The sequence below is a fragment of the Trichechus manatus genome, unplaced genomic scaffold, assembly GCF_000243295.1.
Source record: "Trichechus manatus latirostris isolate Lorelei unplaced genomic scaffold, TriManLat1.0 scaffold00080, whole genome shotgun sequence".
Lineage (NCBI taxonomy): Eukaryota > Metazoa > Chordata > Mammalia > Sirenia > Trichechidae > Trichechus > Trichechus manatus.
In genome coordinates, this window is record NW_004444016.1 from 8,860,632 (window position 1) to 8,875,854 (window position 15,223).

A 15,223-nucleotide genomic window follows, 5' to 3' on the forward strand; every position below is an offset into this window, starting at 1 on the left:
GGCTAGGGCATCTGTGGGCAAGAGCCTCTCCAGGTGTGCGGGATAGACCAGTGGGGAGCATCCCGGCCGGGCCAGACTGCCCGTCCGCCTCACCCGGACCCAGACAGCGCCGCACTTCCCCCGGAGTGGGGCCAGCGCAGTCACGCGCGCACAGCTCACGCTCTCCGCTCCGCACACCTGCGCTCCGCCCCCTGGTCCCGGGCCGGCGGCGGACGAAGGCATTTGGCAACCCAGGGGCGGCTGCGGCGGTGCATCCCACCACCTTTCCTTCTCAGGGCCGGAGTTGTCTGGAGCCTCCTGCCGCTCCCAGCCAGCCCTCATCCCTCTCCATCCTTCCCTCCCCCGCCTGCCGCGGCACCGGTAGCCGCAGCCGCAGCCCGGAGCCGGTGAGGCGGCGAAGGGGGAGGGGGAGGAAGCAAGGGATGAGCGCCGGGAGGCCGTCGGGGGCCCTGAGCCGGACTAGGACGCCCCTGGAGCCGAAACCCGAGCAGGAGCCAGAACCGAACCACCGGTACTGGGTGGGCCAGGTGGTCAGGGTGGAAGGAGTCGGAAAAGGGAGGGTGCGGGATGGAATGCAGGGGAGGGGGCTGCAGAGGCCTCGCCCAGGCCGGTGCGGAGGAGGTGCGGACGCTGACTCAGACGCGACTCCTGCGCCCGCCGCCGGAGAATTCCGTCCCATCTTGTGCTGCAGTGTCCTTGGGAGGGTCGGAAGAGCTGGGACGAGCTGGAAAGGGGAAAGCTCCGGGCGTCGGGGAAGCGAGACCAGGGTCTTGGAAGACTTGCGCAACTGCGGTCTGGCTCCGCGCCCCGGCCGCTCTCGGCGGACCAGCACCCCTGGCCCGGACAGCTCCCTGGTTGGGTAGTAGGTGGGGCCGGACCTCTGAGGCTTGCCAGTTTGAGATCCTGAGGATGGCATTCCTACCCCTCCCCCTCATCCCCAGCTGCAGCCCCCTCCCCCCAGGAGGCGCCCTGGCACGTGCTCGCCCCCCAGGGCCTCATGTCGGAACCACAGCCTGACCTGGAGCCGCCCCAGCATGAGCTATACATGCTCTTCCTGCTTGTGCTGGTCTTCTTCCTCATGGGCCTCGTAGGCTTCATGATTTGCCACGTGCTCAAGAAGAAGGGCTACCGCTGCCGCACATCGAGGGGCTCGGAGCCTGACGACGCCCAGCTCCAGCCCCGTGAGTCAGGAGCCTGGAACCTTGGCTCAGTCACCTTTCTCTCTTACCCCTCTCCCCACACCTTTTTCTGCTCCCTGGCCAACAGACCTAGGTCCGATCCCAGTCAAGCCTGCAGGAGGCCTAGTGATGCTTCCTTGAGTCAGCAAGTGGGGTGAAACCACCCTGAAGGCACGACTAGAGGAGGCAACATGGGCAGGAAGGACTCTGGCTCCCATTGACTTCCCCATCTTCCCTGCCCTGGCCACTAAAATGCTAAAGTCCAGCATGATAGCAAATAGATAAAGGGGTATATCTTGAGCAGTAAGCCACAGGAGCCACCAGGTAATGCCCCCCACCCCCACCCCACTAAGTGATTCATTTCCCCCTTCCTTGCCAACCTCTTTCATCCTTCAGCTGAGGAGGATGACATGAATGAGGACACAGTAGAGAGGATTGTTCGCTGCATCATCCAAAATGAAGGTGGGTATAGGCTGGCTCCTTGCCCACCCCTCCTTCTCTTGCCCTGACCTCCACTAACTCCATCTTTTCCTTCTCCCCTCAGCCAATGCTGAGGCCTTGAAGGAGATGCTGGGGGACAGTGAAGGAGAAGGGACAGTGCAGCTGTCCAGGTGAGTTGCGTGCAAGTAAGGTCCACCATGGCTTCACTCGCCTTGGAGAGTACTCTCCTCCAGCACAACCCTCTCCCAGTCTCCCTGCAAGTCTGTGGGGGTGGGGGGGTGGATGGGAAGGCTGCCTCACCTATAGGAAGAAAGTAGTTTTGCAGAAATCTGGAGTCCTTCAAACCATCTCTCCCATCTGGATATCATCAAGCCTAACATTCACCCTTAGTGCCACTCCTTTGGGTTAAGCATTATTCTCTTTTTGGTAAACACTCCTGGGAGGGAGAACACATGGTCACTGACATCTTAATATTGAGTTTATTAGACAAAGACAAGAGAAGAATTTTGGGGTCTTGGGAAAGTGGGGTATCGGGGGGTTTAAGGAGCATGCTAAAAGAACGGGGAAACAGAACAGGAAGGGAGATGGGAATGTCACCCTTGCTCTCCTTCCTACTGTCCAGCGTGGATGCCACCTCCAGCCTGCAAGATGGAGCCCCCTCCCACCATCACACAGTGCATCTGGGCTCTGCAGCCCCTTGCATCCATTGCAGCCGCAGCAAGAGGCCCCCGCTTGTTTGTCAGGGCCGCTCCAAGGAAGGAAAGAGCCGCCCCCGGCCTGGGGAGACCACCGTGTTCTCAGTGGGCAGGTGGGGACAGAGTGCTCCAGGGAAAGGGAGGTACAGGTGGGAGCTCCAGGGATCAGGCATCTAACTCTAAAGGTGGGCCTGGTGGGACTCCATGCAGGACCCCCAAAGGGCTTTGGGTCTTTCCTCCTGGACTGGGCACTGCAGCAGGAGTCAGGCTGCACAATATACTCCACAGTCTGAGGCCTCCCCTGCCCAGGCCAGAGGGAAGTGGCTATCACACCCAGGATGTCCCTGATTGGAGGGGAAGGCGAGAAACCTCTGAGTTGTGGTCCTAACCCCCAGTGTTCCCTCCCCTCCCAGGTTTCGGGTGACACACATTGAGAAACGCCATGGGCTGCATGAGCATCGTGATGGCTCCCCCACAGATAGGAGCTGGGGCTCTAGTGGGGGGCAGGACCCAGGGGGCAGTCAGGGGTCTGGAGGAGGGCAGCCCAGGGCTGCCATGGATAGGCTGCCCTCTGACAGGCCACAGCCCCAGGTCCTAGCCAGCCCCCCAGTGGAGAATGGAGGACTCAGGGACAGCAGCATAGTCCCTTGTGTACTTGAGGGGAACCCTGGAGCCTCTGTAGAGCAGGTGCTGGGGGCCAGAGGCAGGGGTCCAAGCCCGGGGCTGCACAGTCAACATGCAAATGTACAGCCAACCAAACTGGACACCTCAGATCACCAGGTATGAAGATATGGCCAGGACTGCAGTGGGACGTAGTAGGCTGAGCTCTTATTGTCCCCTACTCTGGGGACTCCTATTTTTCCACTGTTGACCCCTCCCCTTTCTCTCAGGTGTCCCCACCACGGGGAGCAGGGGATGTGTGAGGTGAGTCTGCCTGAGCCCCAAGGCAGGGAAGCTTGTCTTCCCACCGCCTAATCAAGCCCATCAGCTCCCTGAACCCCCAGGGTGAACTGCAGGCTTTAGCCTTTGCTACAAATTCCTTGGTTTGGTGGTAGGGAGTGGGCGTGTGCTCCACGGGGTAGACTCTGGAACCTGGAAGTGAAGGGGTACTGTGCTACCAGGAAAAAGCTGGGACAGAGCTTAAATAGGAGGCAACATTGTTACCCTCCCTCTCTTCCAAGCCTCATTCTTCGCGGCTGCTGAACGGACTACCAGCTGGCAAAGCCAGGGGCGGGTGGGCATGAAGCCCCTCCTCCCCACTGGGCAGAACTGCCCCTAGCTGAGGGACCAGCCTTACTTCTACCTGGAGTTGCACGGTCTCAAGCTGGGGGACCTCAGGAGACATACCCCATAACATACCCCTCAATCTCTTCCCATTCCATTGCCTGCCAACAGGCCACCTGACCTGCCTTCCTCAACACCTCACTCCATATGCTAGAGCGTGGCAGCTGGGAGCAGGCCCCTGCCTTTGGTGGGCCCTTAAAGCAATAGCACCTTAGGCCCCCTGCCCTCTTGGTGCAAGAGGCCCAGGCCTTGGCTTGGGCTTCCTGCCCTTTATTCACCACTGTCAATAAATCCGCTCAGACCATTACAGCTGCTTTTGCATACTGGCTCCAGCTCCTTTTGATTCCCAAGGCCTGTCTCTGACCCTGCCCCCAGCCCCTATGGCCCTGACATCCAGAGTAGGGTGGGGCACAGAGCCAGGGTGGACACAGAGATGGGCGGAGCCATTCGAGACTTGGAGTAGGAGTGGGTTTCAGCCCCAGAGATTTCCGGATTGGGACAGAAGGGATTCCAGCCCTAGAGATGGGGTGGTGGTGGAACAGAAAGGGGTAGTTCCAGCCCTAGAGTTTGCAGAAGGGAATGGAGGAAAAGGAGTGGGTTCCAGCCCCAGAAATGGGGGAAAGTGAAAATGGGAGAGATTGCAGCTTTTGGCTGTGGTGCACAGGATCACTGAGGGAGCAGTCTCTGACAGCATGGGGATGGGGCAGCAGCATCACTGAGGGATATTGATCCCTCTGGCTCTCAGGCGAGGGGCTCTGGGTGGCCAGGATCTGGGGCTTTAGCCGGCGGAGGAGGTGGTGGACGCATCTGTAGGGGAACACACAGTCAGTGCTCCAAAGTACTTTCTTGGGAATACCGGTCCATTCTCTCAGCCCTGAACAAAATAGGACAAGTTGGAATGACCCCACTCCACATAGTCTCCTCCAGGGCAAGGGCCCTTACCGGCCTGATTCGAGGTGCCATCAGGTCCAGGGGCCCAGCGCAGTCCGGGAGTTGGTCTGGAAATAAGAAACTCAAGTCAGTCTTCAGTCTTTGTTTTGTTCTCTGCTATATCTCCAGCACTTAGGCCAGTGGCACTCTATAAATATTTGTTGAATTAATGAATAGCCACCAACCTTTGCTATAAAATCATCAGTCCATCCATCCTCAACAAACAATGGCACCCTGCCGTATAATCAGCCCCGCTCAAGGTACTAGAGATGAGGAGGCAGGATACAGCACCCCCACCCTCAAGGGCTGCCAAGAACCCAGTACATGAAACATCAACAAACACAACAAATGACTGAGTACTAAATCATTCCACATGAACTAGGGGTGCTGGAGAAGGTGGGGCAAAAAAATGCTTGGGGGAGACTCTGTGGAGAAGGGGGAAGTACCAGAAAGTTTCAGAAAAGATGGGCATTCCAAGGGGGAAAGTGAGGACACAAACCAAGGTGTTTGCAGGATTCAAGAACACTAAGAGCTAAATGGGATAAAACAGCTACTTGTGTGCTTATCATGCGCCAGGCACAATGCTGTGTACTCACAGACATCTTTTTTAACCCTCACAACAACTCAATGAGGTCGGCACCTCACTTTATAAAACAAATAAACTGAGGCCCAGACAGGTTAAACATCCCACCCCAAATCACACACTAGGGAGTGACAGAACAGGCTTTGAATCAGTGGGCCTGTCTTCAAAGCCCAAGCTCTTTCATCTTGCTGTGGTGGGCCTGAAGTGGAGGTGCCTGAGGACAGGCAGAGGAGCAGAGCTTGACCTAGGAGGAAAGAGTCCCAAGCTTCCTCCTTCCCGTTTCTCACCCTCCCAGGGCCCCCCATTCCCTTAACTCACCCCCAGGCATGATGGGTACAGGGGGCCCATCCAAGGCAGAGGTGGGCACAGGAGGGGAGAAGCTTGGAGGAGAAGGGGATGGCAGCGTCTGGGGGTAGAGTGGGCACAGAGTTATTCCTGGGATGTCAGAAGGTTTCGCCAGCTTTCTCTCTCATCCTACTTTCAATTCCTGTCCCATCACTCCTCAATACAGGGAGTGGCCAAATGCTTGTATCTGGGTGGGGGTCATAGCTAATACATATTTCAGTAATTGATACGTATTGAGCATTCCACATACATTAATTCACTCAATCCTTATTGCCACCTTATGAGGCGGGCATTTTATTTCTATTTTAGAGATGAGACACAGAGAGGTTAAGTCATCTAAGATCACAGGGCCAGTTAGCAGATTCCTGGCTACAACCTGGGTCTCCTGACTCCCACACCTATACTCTTCTTGCTGTATTATAACAATAAACCACTGCTGTCGAGTCAATTCCAACGCACAGCAACCCTACAGGACACAGTAGAACTGCCTCATGGGGTTTCCAAGGCTGTAATCTTACACGGAAGCAGACTGCCACATCTTTCTCCCGCAGAGCAGTTGGTGGGTTCAGACCGACAACCTTTAAGTTAGCAGCAGCGCACTTAACCACTGCACCACCAGGGCTCCTTTATTATTATAACAATTCCAAAACGAAACCCACTGCCATCAAGTCAATTCTGACTCATAGCAACTAGATAGGATTTCCAAGGCTGTAAATCTCTGCAGAAGCAGACTGCCACATCTTTCTCCCCCCAGACCACTGGTGGTTTCAAACCACTGACCTTTCGGTTAGCAGTCAATCGCTTTAACCACTGTGCCACCAGGGCTCCTTTATTCTAACAATAGGTACCGTATATTAAAGCACCTCCTTTGTGCCACTGCACTAAGAGCTTTACTTCCACTAGCTCCAATCACAATAATGAGCCTGCTGAATCAGGTATTACCATCCCCATTTCATATGTGAAGCAACAAGATCAGAGAGGTTAAATTACTGGCCAAGGTCACACAGTAAGGATTTGAACTCAGATTTCTGCAGCACTAAAGCTAGAGCTCTGAACTGCTATGCCAGACTGCCTTGGTTTCCCTTTTCTGTGCCTAGCAAAAGGAGATGAGGAGGCCCAAGCTACATAGGAGGTAAACTTGGGGAGGCAATATTAAGATGAATATGGGCCTACTGCGGTGGGTGGGTCAACCCAGAGGTGCCTGGAGACCCAGGGGAGAAGGAAGCCTTACCTGTTCAGGGTCTGAGGGCTCAGGGGGTCCTAGGGGGCCAAGCAGCTCCTCCACCAGCAGGGAGGGGAAGACCCCAACATGGCCCCCAAATTCTCCCCGCCAGAAGCCATCATCTACTCCATCCTGGGCCCGGGGCAGCAAACGAATGAGCGCCCCCTCAGGGAAGCTCAGCTCCTCTGCACTCTGTCCTGTGTAGCTGTACAGGGCACGGGCCAGGAAGGCTGCAGAAGCCCAGGAGAGATGATGAAGGGAAGAGGTGGGTGGTGGTACCCCAGGACCATGACACCCCAGAACCATGACCACCCAGGAACTCTTCTCCATACCCAGGATCCCCTGACACAGAATTTCCATTTTTTACCTGTGGGCTCTGCTCCCGAGGGGTTGTTGCTGTCATGGCCCCTCTCAGGGAGGGAGAGGTCCGGGAAGTTGAGGTACCGCTCAGGGACGAAGCCTACCTCACCATGCTGGTTCCGAGCCTGCTCACTCAACAATGTGGACAGATATCAGACTTGCCTCAGCAGTCCATGGCCTTGGCCCGCCTCTACTCAGGCTTTTAGCTGGGCCCAGGCCTGGCTGGGTCCTTGGGGACCACAGAGAAGTTCCTTCCACTGCCCCCGCCCCAGGCTCAGAGCCCTGGGCCCCATACCCACCTTGACCCATTCGTCAGCATCTCCCTCCTCTATGATCTCCAGCCACTCGCCTTCCTTGATGGTCAACTCATCCTCACGCCCAGCCTGGGCCCCACAAGGAAAGAGTCAGGGGTTGGCTGTCTCCCACCCCTACCCTCTGAGGTCCCCATTCCTATTCACACCTGATAGCCAAACACCACATGTGCGGAGCAAGGGAGGGGTCTGGTGGTCAGGGCGGTGGGGGCAGGCTCCTCAAAGAGCTCCCCTGCCTCCTCACATTCCTCAAAGTCAGAGAGCTCAGCATCTTCAGCCTGGAGGAGGGCAGAGAACAGACATAATCCTACGTTTCACTCTCAAGTGTTAGCTGTATCTCTTACTCCTCCACCCTACCCCTAAAGGACATTGGATGTTCCTCCAAAGTAGCGCCGCCCATCTGTTCACTATGTATTACAAGGAATATCACCATAGAGAAGCCCAATACTAAAAATATTAACAGTTACAGTAGTTGAGTGCGCATCACGTGCCAGGCTCAATGTAAAGTATCTTGTGTATGTTGTCTCAATTATCTTCCTAACAACCCAGTGTTATTTTGCACAACTATTAACCTTATTTTACTTTTGAGGAAACTGAGGCTCAGAAAGGTTAAGTCACTTTCCAAGATCACACAGCTAGTAAGTGGAACAGCTAGTGTTTAAACCACTTATAGTCTGCCTCCAGAACCTTAGTTCTTAACCACCATGCTGTACTTATAATAAAAGTTTATTAGGACTCGCTATACCAGAAACTGTGCAAAGCATTGTATTTGACTGGTTTCATTTAAGACTACAAGAACCCTCTGAGTTAGGTACTATTGTGACCCCATGTTATAGGGTCTGCCTCCCACTGGGGAGTTTTACCCTCCTGTGTGTTTATGGGTAGGGAGAAGTGGGAACTCACTGTGGGGGAGAGGTCCCTCTGGGAGAGCCGGGCCTCACTGAGCCGTCGCTCCTGCTCCACTTCGTCCTGGGCCTGGGTCATGGCTGGCTTCAGCCAGCACTGCACGTCCAGGCCAGCCCCCTGCAGCAGAGCCAGCCGGGCAGCCCCCTTCACCTGGCTCACCTGGCATGGGGAATAGGAGTCAGTCAAGGCCACGGTCTGATTGGGCCTGCCTCTGGGAGGTGAGTGGAACCTCACCAGCTATACCTATCCTTTACCTCCCACCTCCCTGCCATCAGATAAAGAATGGAGGTGGAGGGGGGTGGGAAGAGCCCTGGTTGCCTAATGGTTAAGCGCTCAGGGGCTAACTGAAAGGTCAGTGATCCTAACCCACCATCCACTCTGCTGGAGAAATCTGGCGACCTGCTCCCGTGCATATAGTAAGCATTCAAGTGTCTATCAGTCTTTGCTCACATGTACAAAAATAGACTGGAAAGGAATGGGGGGGGTTGGCATTGCCTAAGGAGGTGGGATCTCAGTGGCCCTAACCCTTGGGCTGTGCCTCACCTGTGCCCTCCGGATGCTCTCCCTCACTTCCTGCAGCCGCTGTTCTATGCCTGGAGCCTCCCGCTCTGAAGCCTGCTGCCGCCTCTGCTCCAGCCGCTGCAGCACCTGGTTGGGAAAACAGAGGATGAGGTGGATGGAGATACTGTGAAGCATGGTTTACTATGGGCCTGGCACTTTGCTAGTTGCGTGATATGCATTACATCATTTAATCTTCTCTATAAGGTGAGTGCTATAAATAACTGTACTGTACTGACAAAGAAACTGAGGTCCTGAGAGGTTAAGTCACCCCTTACCTTGGGTTACAAAAGTAGGAAACAACAGGGCTTGGATTTAAACCCAGGTCTGTCTAGCACCAAAAGCTGTGATCTTAACCACTGTGCCATACTGTTGGCTTAAAATACCGTACCATCCCCTCCTGCCTGCAGTCCCAAGATACCCCCAATGACTCCAGGATCCCTTCTCCCAGGTCTTCTTGCCCACCCAAACACCAGCACCCTCCACCTCACCCGATGCCCGTGGTTCTGGATCTTGTAATCGCGGGCAGCTCTGCTTGTCCAGCGCTGGACCTCTTTCTCCAGGCCACTCACCCCAGCCACGCCTCCTGCTCCCCCCTCCAGCTCCAGAGCACACACCTGAATGGAACACGGGACTGTGAGGAGGATCTGATTCCACTCCTTCTCCACTTCTCTTCTCTCCAGTTCCCTCCTTTTCCTCTCTCTGTCCTGGCTTCCAGGGCACAAAAAGGTGGGGACACATGCGCCTGTCTGTGAACCCAGGTGTGCATTTGTGTGGACACACAGGCACACAGAGTGCCAGAAGTGGGTTGAGGGATAGAAGTGGAATGAAGAGGACAAGTGCAGTGAAGTGACTGAAAGGTGGAAATGAGGGGTGTTAATATATGCTCCTGGTGGGAGGAAGGTGAACTGGAGCTCTGAAACCCCCTTTCCAAGATTTAATGGTCGCTAAGTGAATACCAGAGTCCCTGGTTGGTACAAACGGTTAACACGGTTGGTTGCTAACTGAAAGGTTGGTGGTTCAAGTCTACCCAGAGGTGCCTCGGAAGAAAGGTCTGGCAAACTACATCTGAAAAATCAGCTTCTGAAAATCCTATGGAACACAATTCTACTCTGACACACATGGAGTCACCATGAGTAGGCATTGACTCAATGGCAAATGGTTTTTAAGTTAATACCAGAACAACAGTAATAGAGGAGGAGGCCTAAAGCACATTTGGCCTGGTCCACCAAGCAGAGTGGTCTCACCTGATCAGTCCCTGCTGGCTGAAACTGCTGAGGTGGGGTGGGGGAAAATACGCCAGGCTCCTGAAGAAAGAGCTTCAGATCCTGCTCCCAGCTTACCTGGGGGTTGGAAAACAGTTTTCACTGGCTCTCTCTCCAATCCTGTCCCCAGCCCCTCTTGGAAGAAAGAGGACAAGGTGAGAAGGAAAGGGGCAGAAATGCATAAGGTTGGTCTATATTGGGAGAGAAGGGAAAAGAAGATCTCTGGGCAGCTCTTACAGGGCACAGCCCTCACCTGGGAGGTTGCCTGCCCCCCTTGGCGGGCGTGCTCTAGGGCCATCTCGGCAGCTTCCATCTCAGTGCGGCTTAGTAAGGTCAGGGGGTCTCTCAAGTGTTCCAACAGCTCACTGACCAGGACCTGGAAAGAACCCCAGGATACTGATACCACCCTTCCCCTAGGCTTCTGTTGCACAGCAGGCTCTCAGTCCAGGTTTGGATGGGTGATGGGCATAAGGTATGGGAAGAAGGGAAGGAGTGAGGCATTACTGTTGCTTCTAATAATAGGCACTCACGTGTGTACTGCACTTATCAGTTTTAAAACCACTTTCACATCCATTACTCCTTTGAGCCCCATTACAGTCTTATAAGGCAGAGCAGGGGTTATCCCTGATGAGGAAACTGGGGTTCAGAGGGATTAAGTATTTTGCACGATGTCATGCAGCCAGCTAGAAGAAGAACCAGGAATGTATCTTCTAACTACTCCATACAAGCTAGGTCCCTGGAACCACCCAGCCTCATGGGGAGTGGGAAACAGGATGAGGCTTTCCCTTCCCTCCCCATGAAGGGCATCTGGACTGGGACTGGCCTTGAGCAGGGCGGGCAGTTCCCCCTGGTAGTAGTGGTCAAGGTGGGCGTTGGTGGCCACCAAGTTGAGCAGGTACTCATTGCGGGCTGCTCTCAGCTGCTGGGAGTACTGGACAGACTGGGCGGACAGCTGGGAATAGGAAACAGGTGTTGGCAGGGAGCCCTGGACCCTGGGGGTCCTTCCAAGGCCAGCTCAGAACCCGGATCCAGATGGATCTTCACATTATTAAATGTTTATTACTACCCAGCACTACACTAAAAATTTCACATACTTAGAACTCCTGTTAAAAATCCTCTAGTGGCTTCTGCATATATTTTAAATAAAATTCAAGCTGCATACACTTAAAATAAAATTCATGGTCTACCAGGTCCAACATAAGCTGGCCCCTGTATCCTCTCTGACCTCTTTTCACAGTGCTTATCCCCTTGCTCCAGTGCTTTGTCCCACTGGCCTTCTCTCAGTTCCCTGAACTTACAAAGTTATTCCCACCTCCAGCTTTGCATTCACCATTTCCTCTGCCTAGAATGTTCTTCCCCTAGATATTTGCATGGCTGGCTCCTTGATACTCAGGCCACATATTCAAATAGGCTTTCCCTCTAAATTATACCCCTACCCTGTCACCCTTTAATCAGAGCATCTTTTTGACTTAACCTAATTTATTTATTTACTATCTGTCTCCTCCAACCAGGCTGTCGGTTTCCTGATGGCAGACATTCCATTGGTAGTGTCCTCCACTGTATCCTCAGTGTTTACAACAACCAGTATCTAGTACATAGGAGATCCTCAATAATGCATATTAAAAGAACAGATAAAAAAAGATACTATTTCCATTTTATAGACAAAAATGAGGCTCAGAATGATCAAGTAATTTAACCAAGGTCACCCACCTAGGAAGTAGGGGAGCCTAGATTCAAACCTAGTCTCTCGGATTTATGCCTCTGGGTTCCAAACCACTAGACTCTGTCCACCCTCTTTCCTGCTCCCACTCATGCCCTCATCCCCCTCCCTGCTCCCAACCTTGGTGCTGAGTTTCTGGAGACTGGTCCGAGTGTGGAAGATCCCATGGTCACTTCGGTTCAGCCTGAGCAGGCAAGGAAGAGAAGACGGGGTCAGGCCCAGCTGTGGTGCCTTGGCTCCACCCCACCACACACTCCCCAGCCTTCCTGAATCCCTACCTGGCCTGGACATCAGCTGCCTTCTCCTGTGCCAAAGCCCACACACGTTCCCGCTGCCCATACAGCTTCCGACTTCGGCTCAGCTCCCGGACAGACTGTAGCACCTCAGCCTGCGCTCTCTGGAGGTTCTCCGTCCCCTAGCAGTAGGGACACACCAAGTCCTGACCCAGACCACGTCCAGCCCTAAGCCAGCCTTCCCTTCACCCCATCCACTGAGCCATACCTTCCTGAGCACCTGTTCCTTGGCACTCCGCCCTGTGCCCCCTGCCAGGTCACGGTATCGGTCTGATGCCTGAAGCCGGGCTTGGCCCCCAGCCATGGTGGCATCCAGCAGACAGCGCCAGGCACCAAACATTGTCCTGCCCCTCCCCAGAGAAGGTCTGTTTTGAGGAGGGGGCACTCTAAAGCTTCATGAGACCACCCCCACCAACACCATGGGAGACAGAGTGCTTTCCCATCCCCCTTTGTCTAGGAGCCCATCAATCGATCAGCCCATTAGCTCAGCCACAGGGCTCACTCATGCCCCCCGCCCCCACCCACAGTGTCCTTGCTAGGTCAGCTCCTCTCCACTGCTGTGTCAGCTCTACCTTCGGCTCACATGCCCTCTCCCCTCACCACCCCCCACCACAAGGTTCCTGGGGCTGCACTCCCCATCCTTGCTGGCCCCTTTAGCCCCCTCCATGGTACCTACCTGCTGTCCATCTCCCCGCTCCGGTGACCCTCCCTCTTCAGGAATGGCCCAGCTAGTTTCTGGAGTGCCTGGTAGGAAAGCCATCACAGACTCAGTTCCCTTTCAAAGACCCTCCCCAATTGGGAGAAAAGAGAATCAGTGTATAATAATAACACTATTCATTGAAAGATAGTATATGCCACACACTTTGCTAAGTACTTTACATGCATTAACTTATTCAGTCCTTACAACAATACATGAAAGTACAATATTATTACTATTATTATTCCCATTTTACAGAAAAAGAAATCAAAGCCAAGGAAAGTTAAGTAATTTGTCCAAGGTCACACAGCTAATAAGTAGCACAGCAGGGGTTTGACACAAGCCTGCCTGATTCAGTGCATTTGCTCTTGACCAGAATAGGGGTATGTGTGGAGAGACATTGGTGGTGCGTATAAAGGGATGGTTCAAAGAAAGGAGTCTCATACCTGCCCATACTCGCGTTCAATGGCTGCCCTCTGCTTGCTGTAGGATCTGTGGAGATTGGGGGCAGGTTGTGGGGGTTACTGTTTGGTGCTGTTCTCCTGCCCTCAATCCTCTCCTTAGCCTGGGCAGGAGAAAGAGGGAAACCAGGCCTAGAGTGTGACTACACGTGAAGGGAATGGAACTGAAGAAAGTCCTTGAGATCACCTCGGGCAGCCGCAGCCCAGACAACCTCACCTCATAGCTCAAAGCCCCAGCAAGATCCTCCCCACCCCAGAGGATCATCTGTGGACTTGGAGGTGAGGATTCTGATAGGGACCCGCCAGTCTTCCAACAGGTCTGGAAGAGGGAAAGGGGACTCTGCCCTAAGCTTGACTGTGGGGGTGACAGGTGTGGTGTGGGGTCACAGGGTTTGAGGAAGAGCCCGTGTGTGTGTGTGTGTGTGTGTGTGTGTGTGTGTGTGTGTGTGTGGCCGGGAATGAGCAGGTTAGAAGGCTCTTTACCCCTCTACCCGGCAGATGTATATTGGGGTGGGTGGGGCAAGCGCGTGACGGCGGGACTGGAGGTGTGAGTAGGGAGTCTGGGCTACCTGATGTCCTCCAGCAGATCCACTTCCCTCTGCTGCCGAGTCTGAAGGATGCTTAGCTGCTCCAGGAAGCGAAGTTTCACCTCCTGGGCCGGCTTCACCTGAGCAGGGTAAGAGAGGATGAAGACCCCAGCGCGGGGACCGAAAGAACACTGCGTGCAGGGAGAGGTGAGGGGGCGGGGCCGAGGAGGGGCAGAGCTGTTTCTAGGTTGGGCCCTGATCCCTTCCCACTCCCCGTCTGCCACTCCGGGCCCAGTACCTGCTTGGTCCCCTCCACTCCCCCAGCCCGCCAGGAGCCCCCACTCTCAGGCCAAGCTCACTTTCCGGGGCGGCGGCTGCATCTCCACTCCGGCCCAGAAGAGACTCGACTCCGGAACTCAAGGAAACCCCGCCCACGCCGAGGCCCCGCCCCTGACCTGCCTCCTCTCGCCCTCGCCCCGCCCACGCCTGGTCCGGCTACGCGCAGGGCTCGCAAGCGCAAGGGGGCAGCAGAGGAACTAAATCTCTGTTATTGCTGCAAATACTCCGGAAGGGTCCTTGTCGCCGGATGGACGCTGCGTCGGCTGGGTGGTAGGGGGAACGTCCGGCTTCTGAGTCAAGATGCCAGGGTTCTATTTCTAGTGAAGCCACCTGACTCAGCCCGTAATTATTTCTTTCAAATCACTCATTTACATATGCAGATCGCAAGTCATGGCGCGAAGGTGAGGGATGGCCAGAAACTTAATGTGTGAGCAGGGAAACTGAGTCACTGGACACCTGAACGAAGATGCGTCTGACAGAGCGGACAGGGCTGGACAGAGACCTTTTCCCAATTCCTGCTGAACTGGAAAAGCCAGCATGAGCGGGGTGAGAAAGACTCCTGGAAGCCGGGAAGGAACCAAGCCCAGAAGAAAAGACAGGTACATTCTAGGCCTCAGCCGAAAACTAAATACCAGTGACTGGGCATATGGCCCAGAAATCCCGTCACCTTTTAGGATTTGCTCTTTAGGCTCTGTACCCCATCTCTGAGATACATCACTGCTGTCTGAGGATCTGCACCCCCCTTCCCTTGGCTCAGGCACCCCTAACATGGAAGAAGCAGTTATCTCTGGCCCCAAACTCCAGACACATATCCAACTGCCAGCTGACACCTCCACTTGTATATCTAATAGGCATCTCAAACTTTTAAAACAGCTCCTTCAACCTGCTCCTCTCCCAGTCACCTCCCCCAGGTAATACATTAAATAGCACCACCCTCCATCCAGTTGGGAAAGTCAGAAACCCAGGGGTTCAGCCTTGATTGTGGCCTTTCTCCTACCCCCACATTCCATGCATCAGCAAGTCCTATAGGTTCTATTTCCAAAAACTGTCTCCTGTTGATCCACTTCCCTCAATTTCCAAGGCTACTACCCTAGTCCAAGCCCCTATT

The 15,223-nt window shown here is 54.4% G+C and overlaps 2 protein-coding genes across 2 annotated transcripts; one reads left to right on the forward strand and one right to left on the reverse strand.

Moving 5' to 3' along the window:
• The first annotated feature begins 272 nt into the window (after window positions 1–272).
• RELL2 (RELT like 2) lies at window positions 273–3,905 on the forward strand. The gene is made up of 8 exons (XM_004381123.1): window positions 273–511; window positions 942–1,181; window positions 1,575–1,640; window positions 1,723–1,789; window positions 2,242–2,427; window positions 2,728–3,094; window positions 3,205–3,238; window positions 3,496–3,905. Exons 2-7 carry the CDS (start codon window positions 998–1,000, stop codon window positions 3,235–3,237), a joined length of 903 nt encoding a protein of 300 aa, XP_004381180.1. The 5' UTR covers window positions 273–511; window positions 942–997; the 3' UTR covers window position 3,238; window positions 3,496–3,905.
• A 385-nt stretch (window positions 3,906–4,290) lies between these two features.
• FCHSD1 (FCH and double SH3 domains 1) lies at window positions 4,291–14,169 on the reverse strand. The gene is made up of 20 exons (XM_004381166.2): window positions 14,136–14,169; window positions 13,819–13,916; window positions 13,235–13,280; window positions 12,768–12,835; window positions 12,300–12,435; window positions 12,077–12,213; window positions 11,919–11,982; window positions 10,902–11,030; window positions 10,332–10,454; window positions 10,061–10,156; window positions 9,305–9,430; window positions 8,799–8,903; window positions 8,253–8,414; window positions 7,499–7,627; window positions 7,338–7,421; window positions 7,046–7,163; window positions 6,688–6,908; window positions 5,430–5,517; window positions 4,541–4,596; window positions 4,291–4,405 (listed from the first exon to the last, which is right to left on the reverse strand). The coding sequence occupies exons 1-20, from the start codon at window positions 14,154–14,156 to the stop codon at window positions 4,340–4,342; spliced, it is 2,073 nt and encodes a 690-aa protein (XP_004381223.1). The 5' UTR covers window positions 14,157–14,169; the 3' UTR covers window positions 4,291–4,339.
• Window positions 14,170–15,223: the final 1,054 nt, after the last annotated feature.

What these genes read in the sequence shown, in the direction of transcription:
- FCHSD1 (XM_004381166.2), bottom strand. Translation starts at nt 14,156, where the DNA reads ATGCAGCCGCCGCCCCGGAAA. An exon ending in TCCAGAACCACGGGCATCGG is followed by an intron (nt 8,904 to 9,304) that starts GTGAGGTGGAGG and finishes TTTCCCAACCAG; the next exon opens with GTGCTGCAGCGGCTGGAGCA. An exon ending in TGTACCCATCATGCCTGGGG is followed by an intron (nt 4,597 to 5,429) that starts GTGAGTTAAGGG and finishes TCTTATTTCCAG; the next exon opens with ACCAACTCCCGGACTGCGCT.
- RELL2 (XM_004381123.1), top strand. Translation starts at nt 998, where the DNA reads ATGTCGGAACCACAGCCTGACCTGGAGCCGCCCCAGCATGAGCTATAC. An exon ending in ACCGTGTTCTCAGTGGGCAG is followed by an intron (nt 2,428 to 2,727) that starts GTGGGGACAGAG and finishes CTCCCCTCCCAG; the next exon opens with GTTTCGGGTGACACACATTG. An exon ending in TGGACACCTCAGATCACCAG is followed by an intron (nt 3,095 to 3,204) that starts GTATGAAGATAT and finishes CCTTTCTCTCAG; the next exon opens with GTGTCCCCACCACGGGGAGC.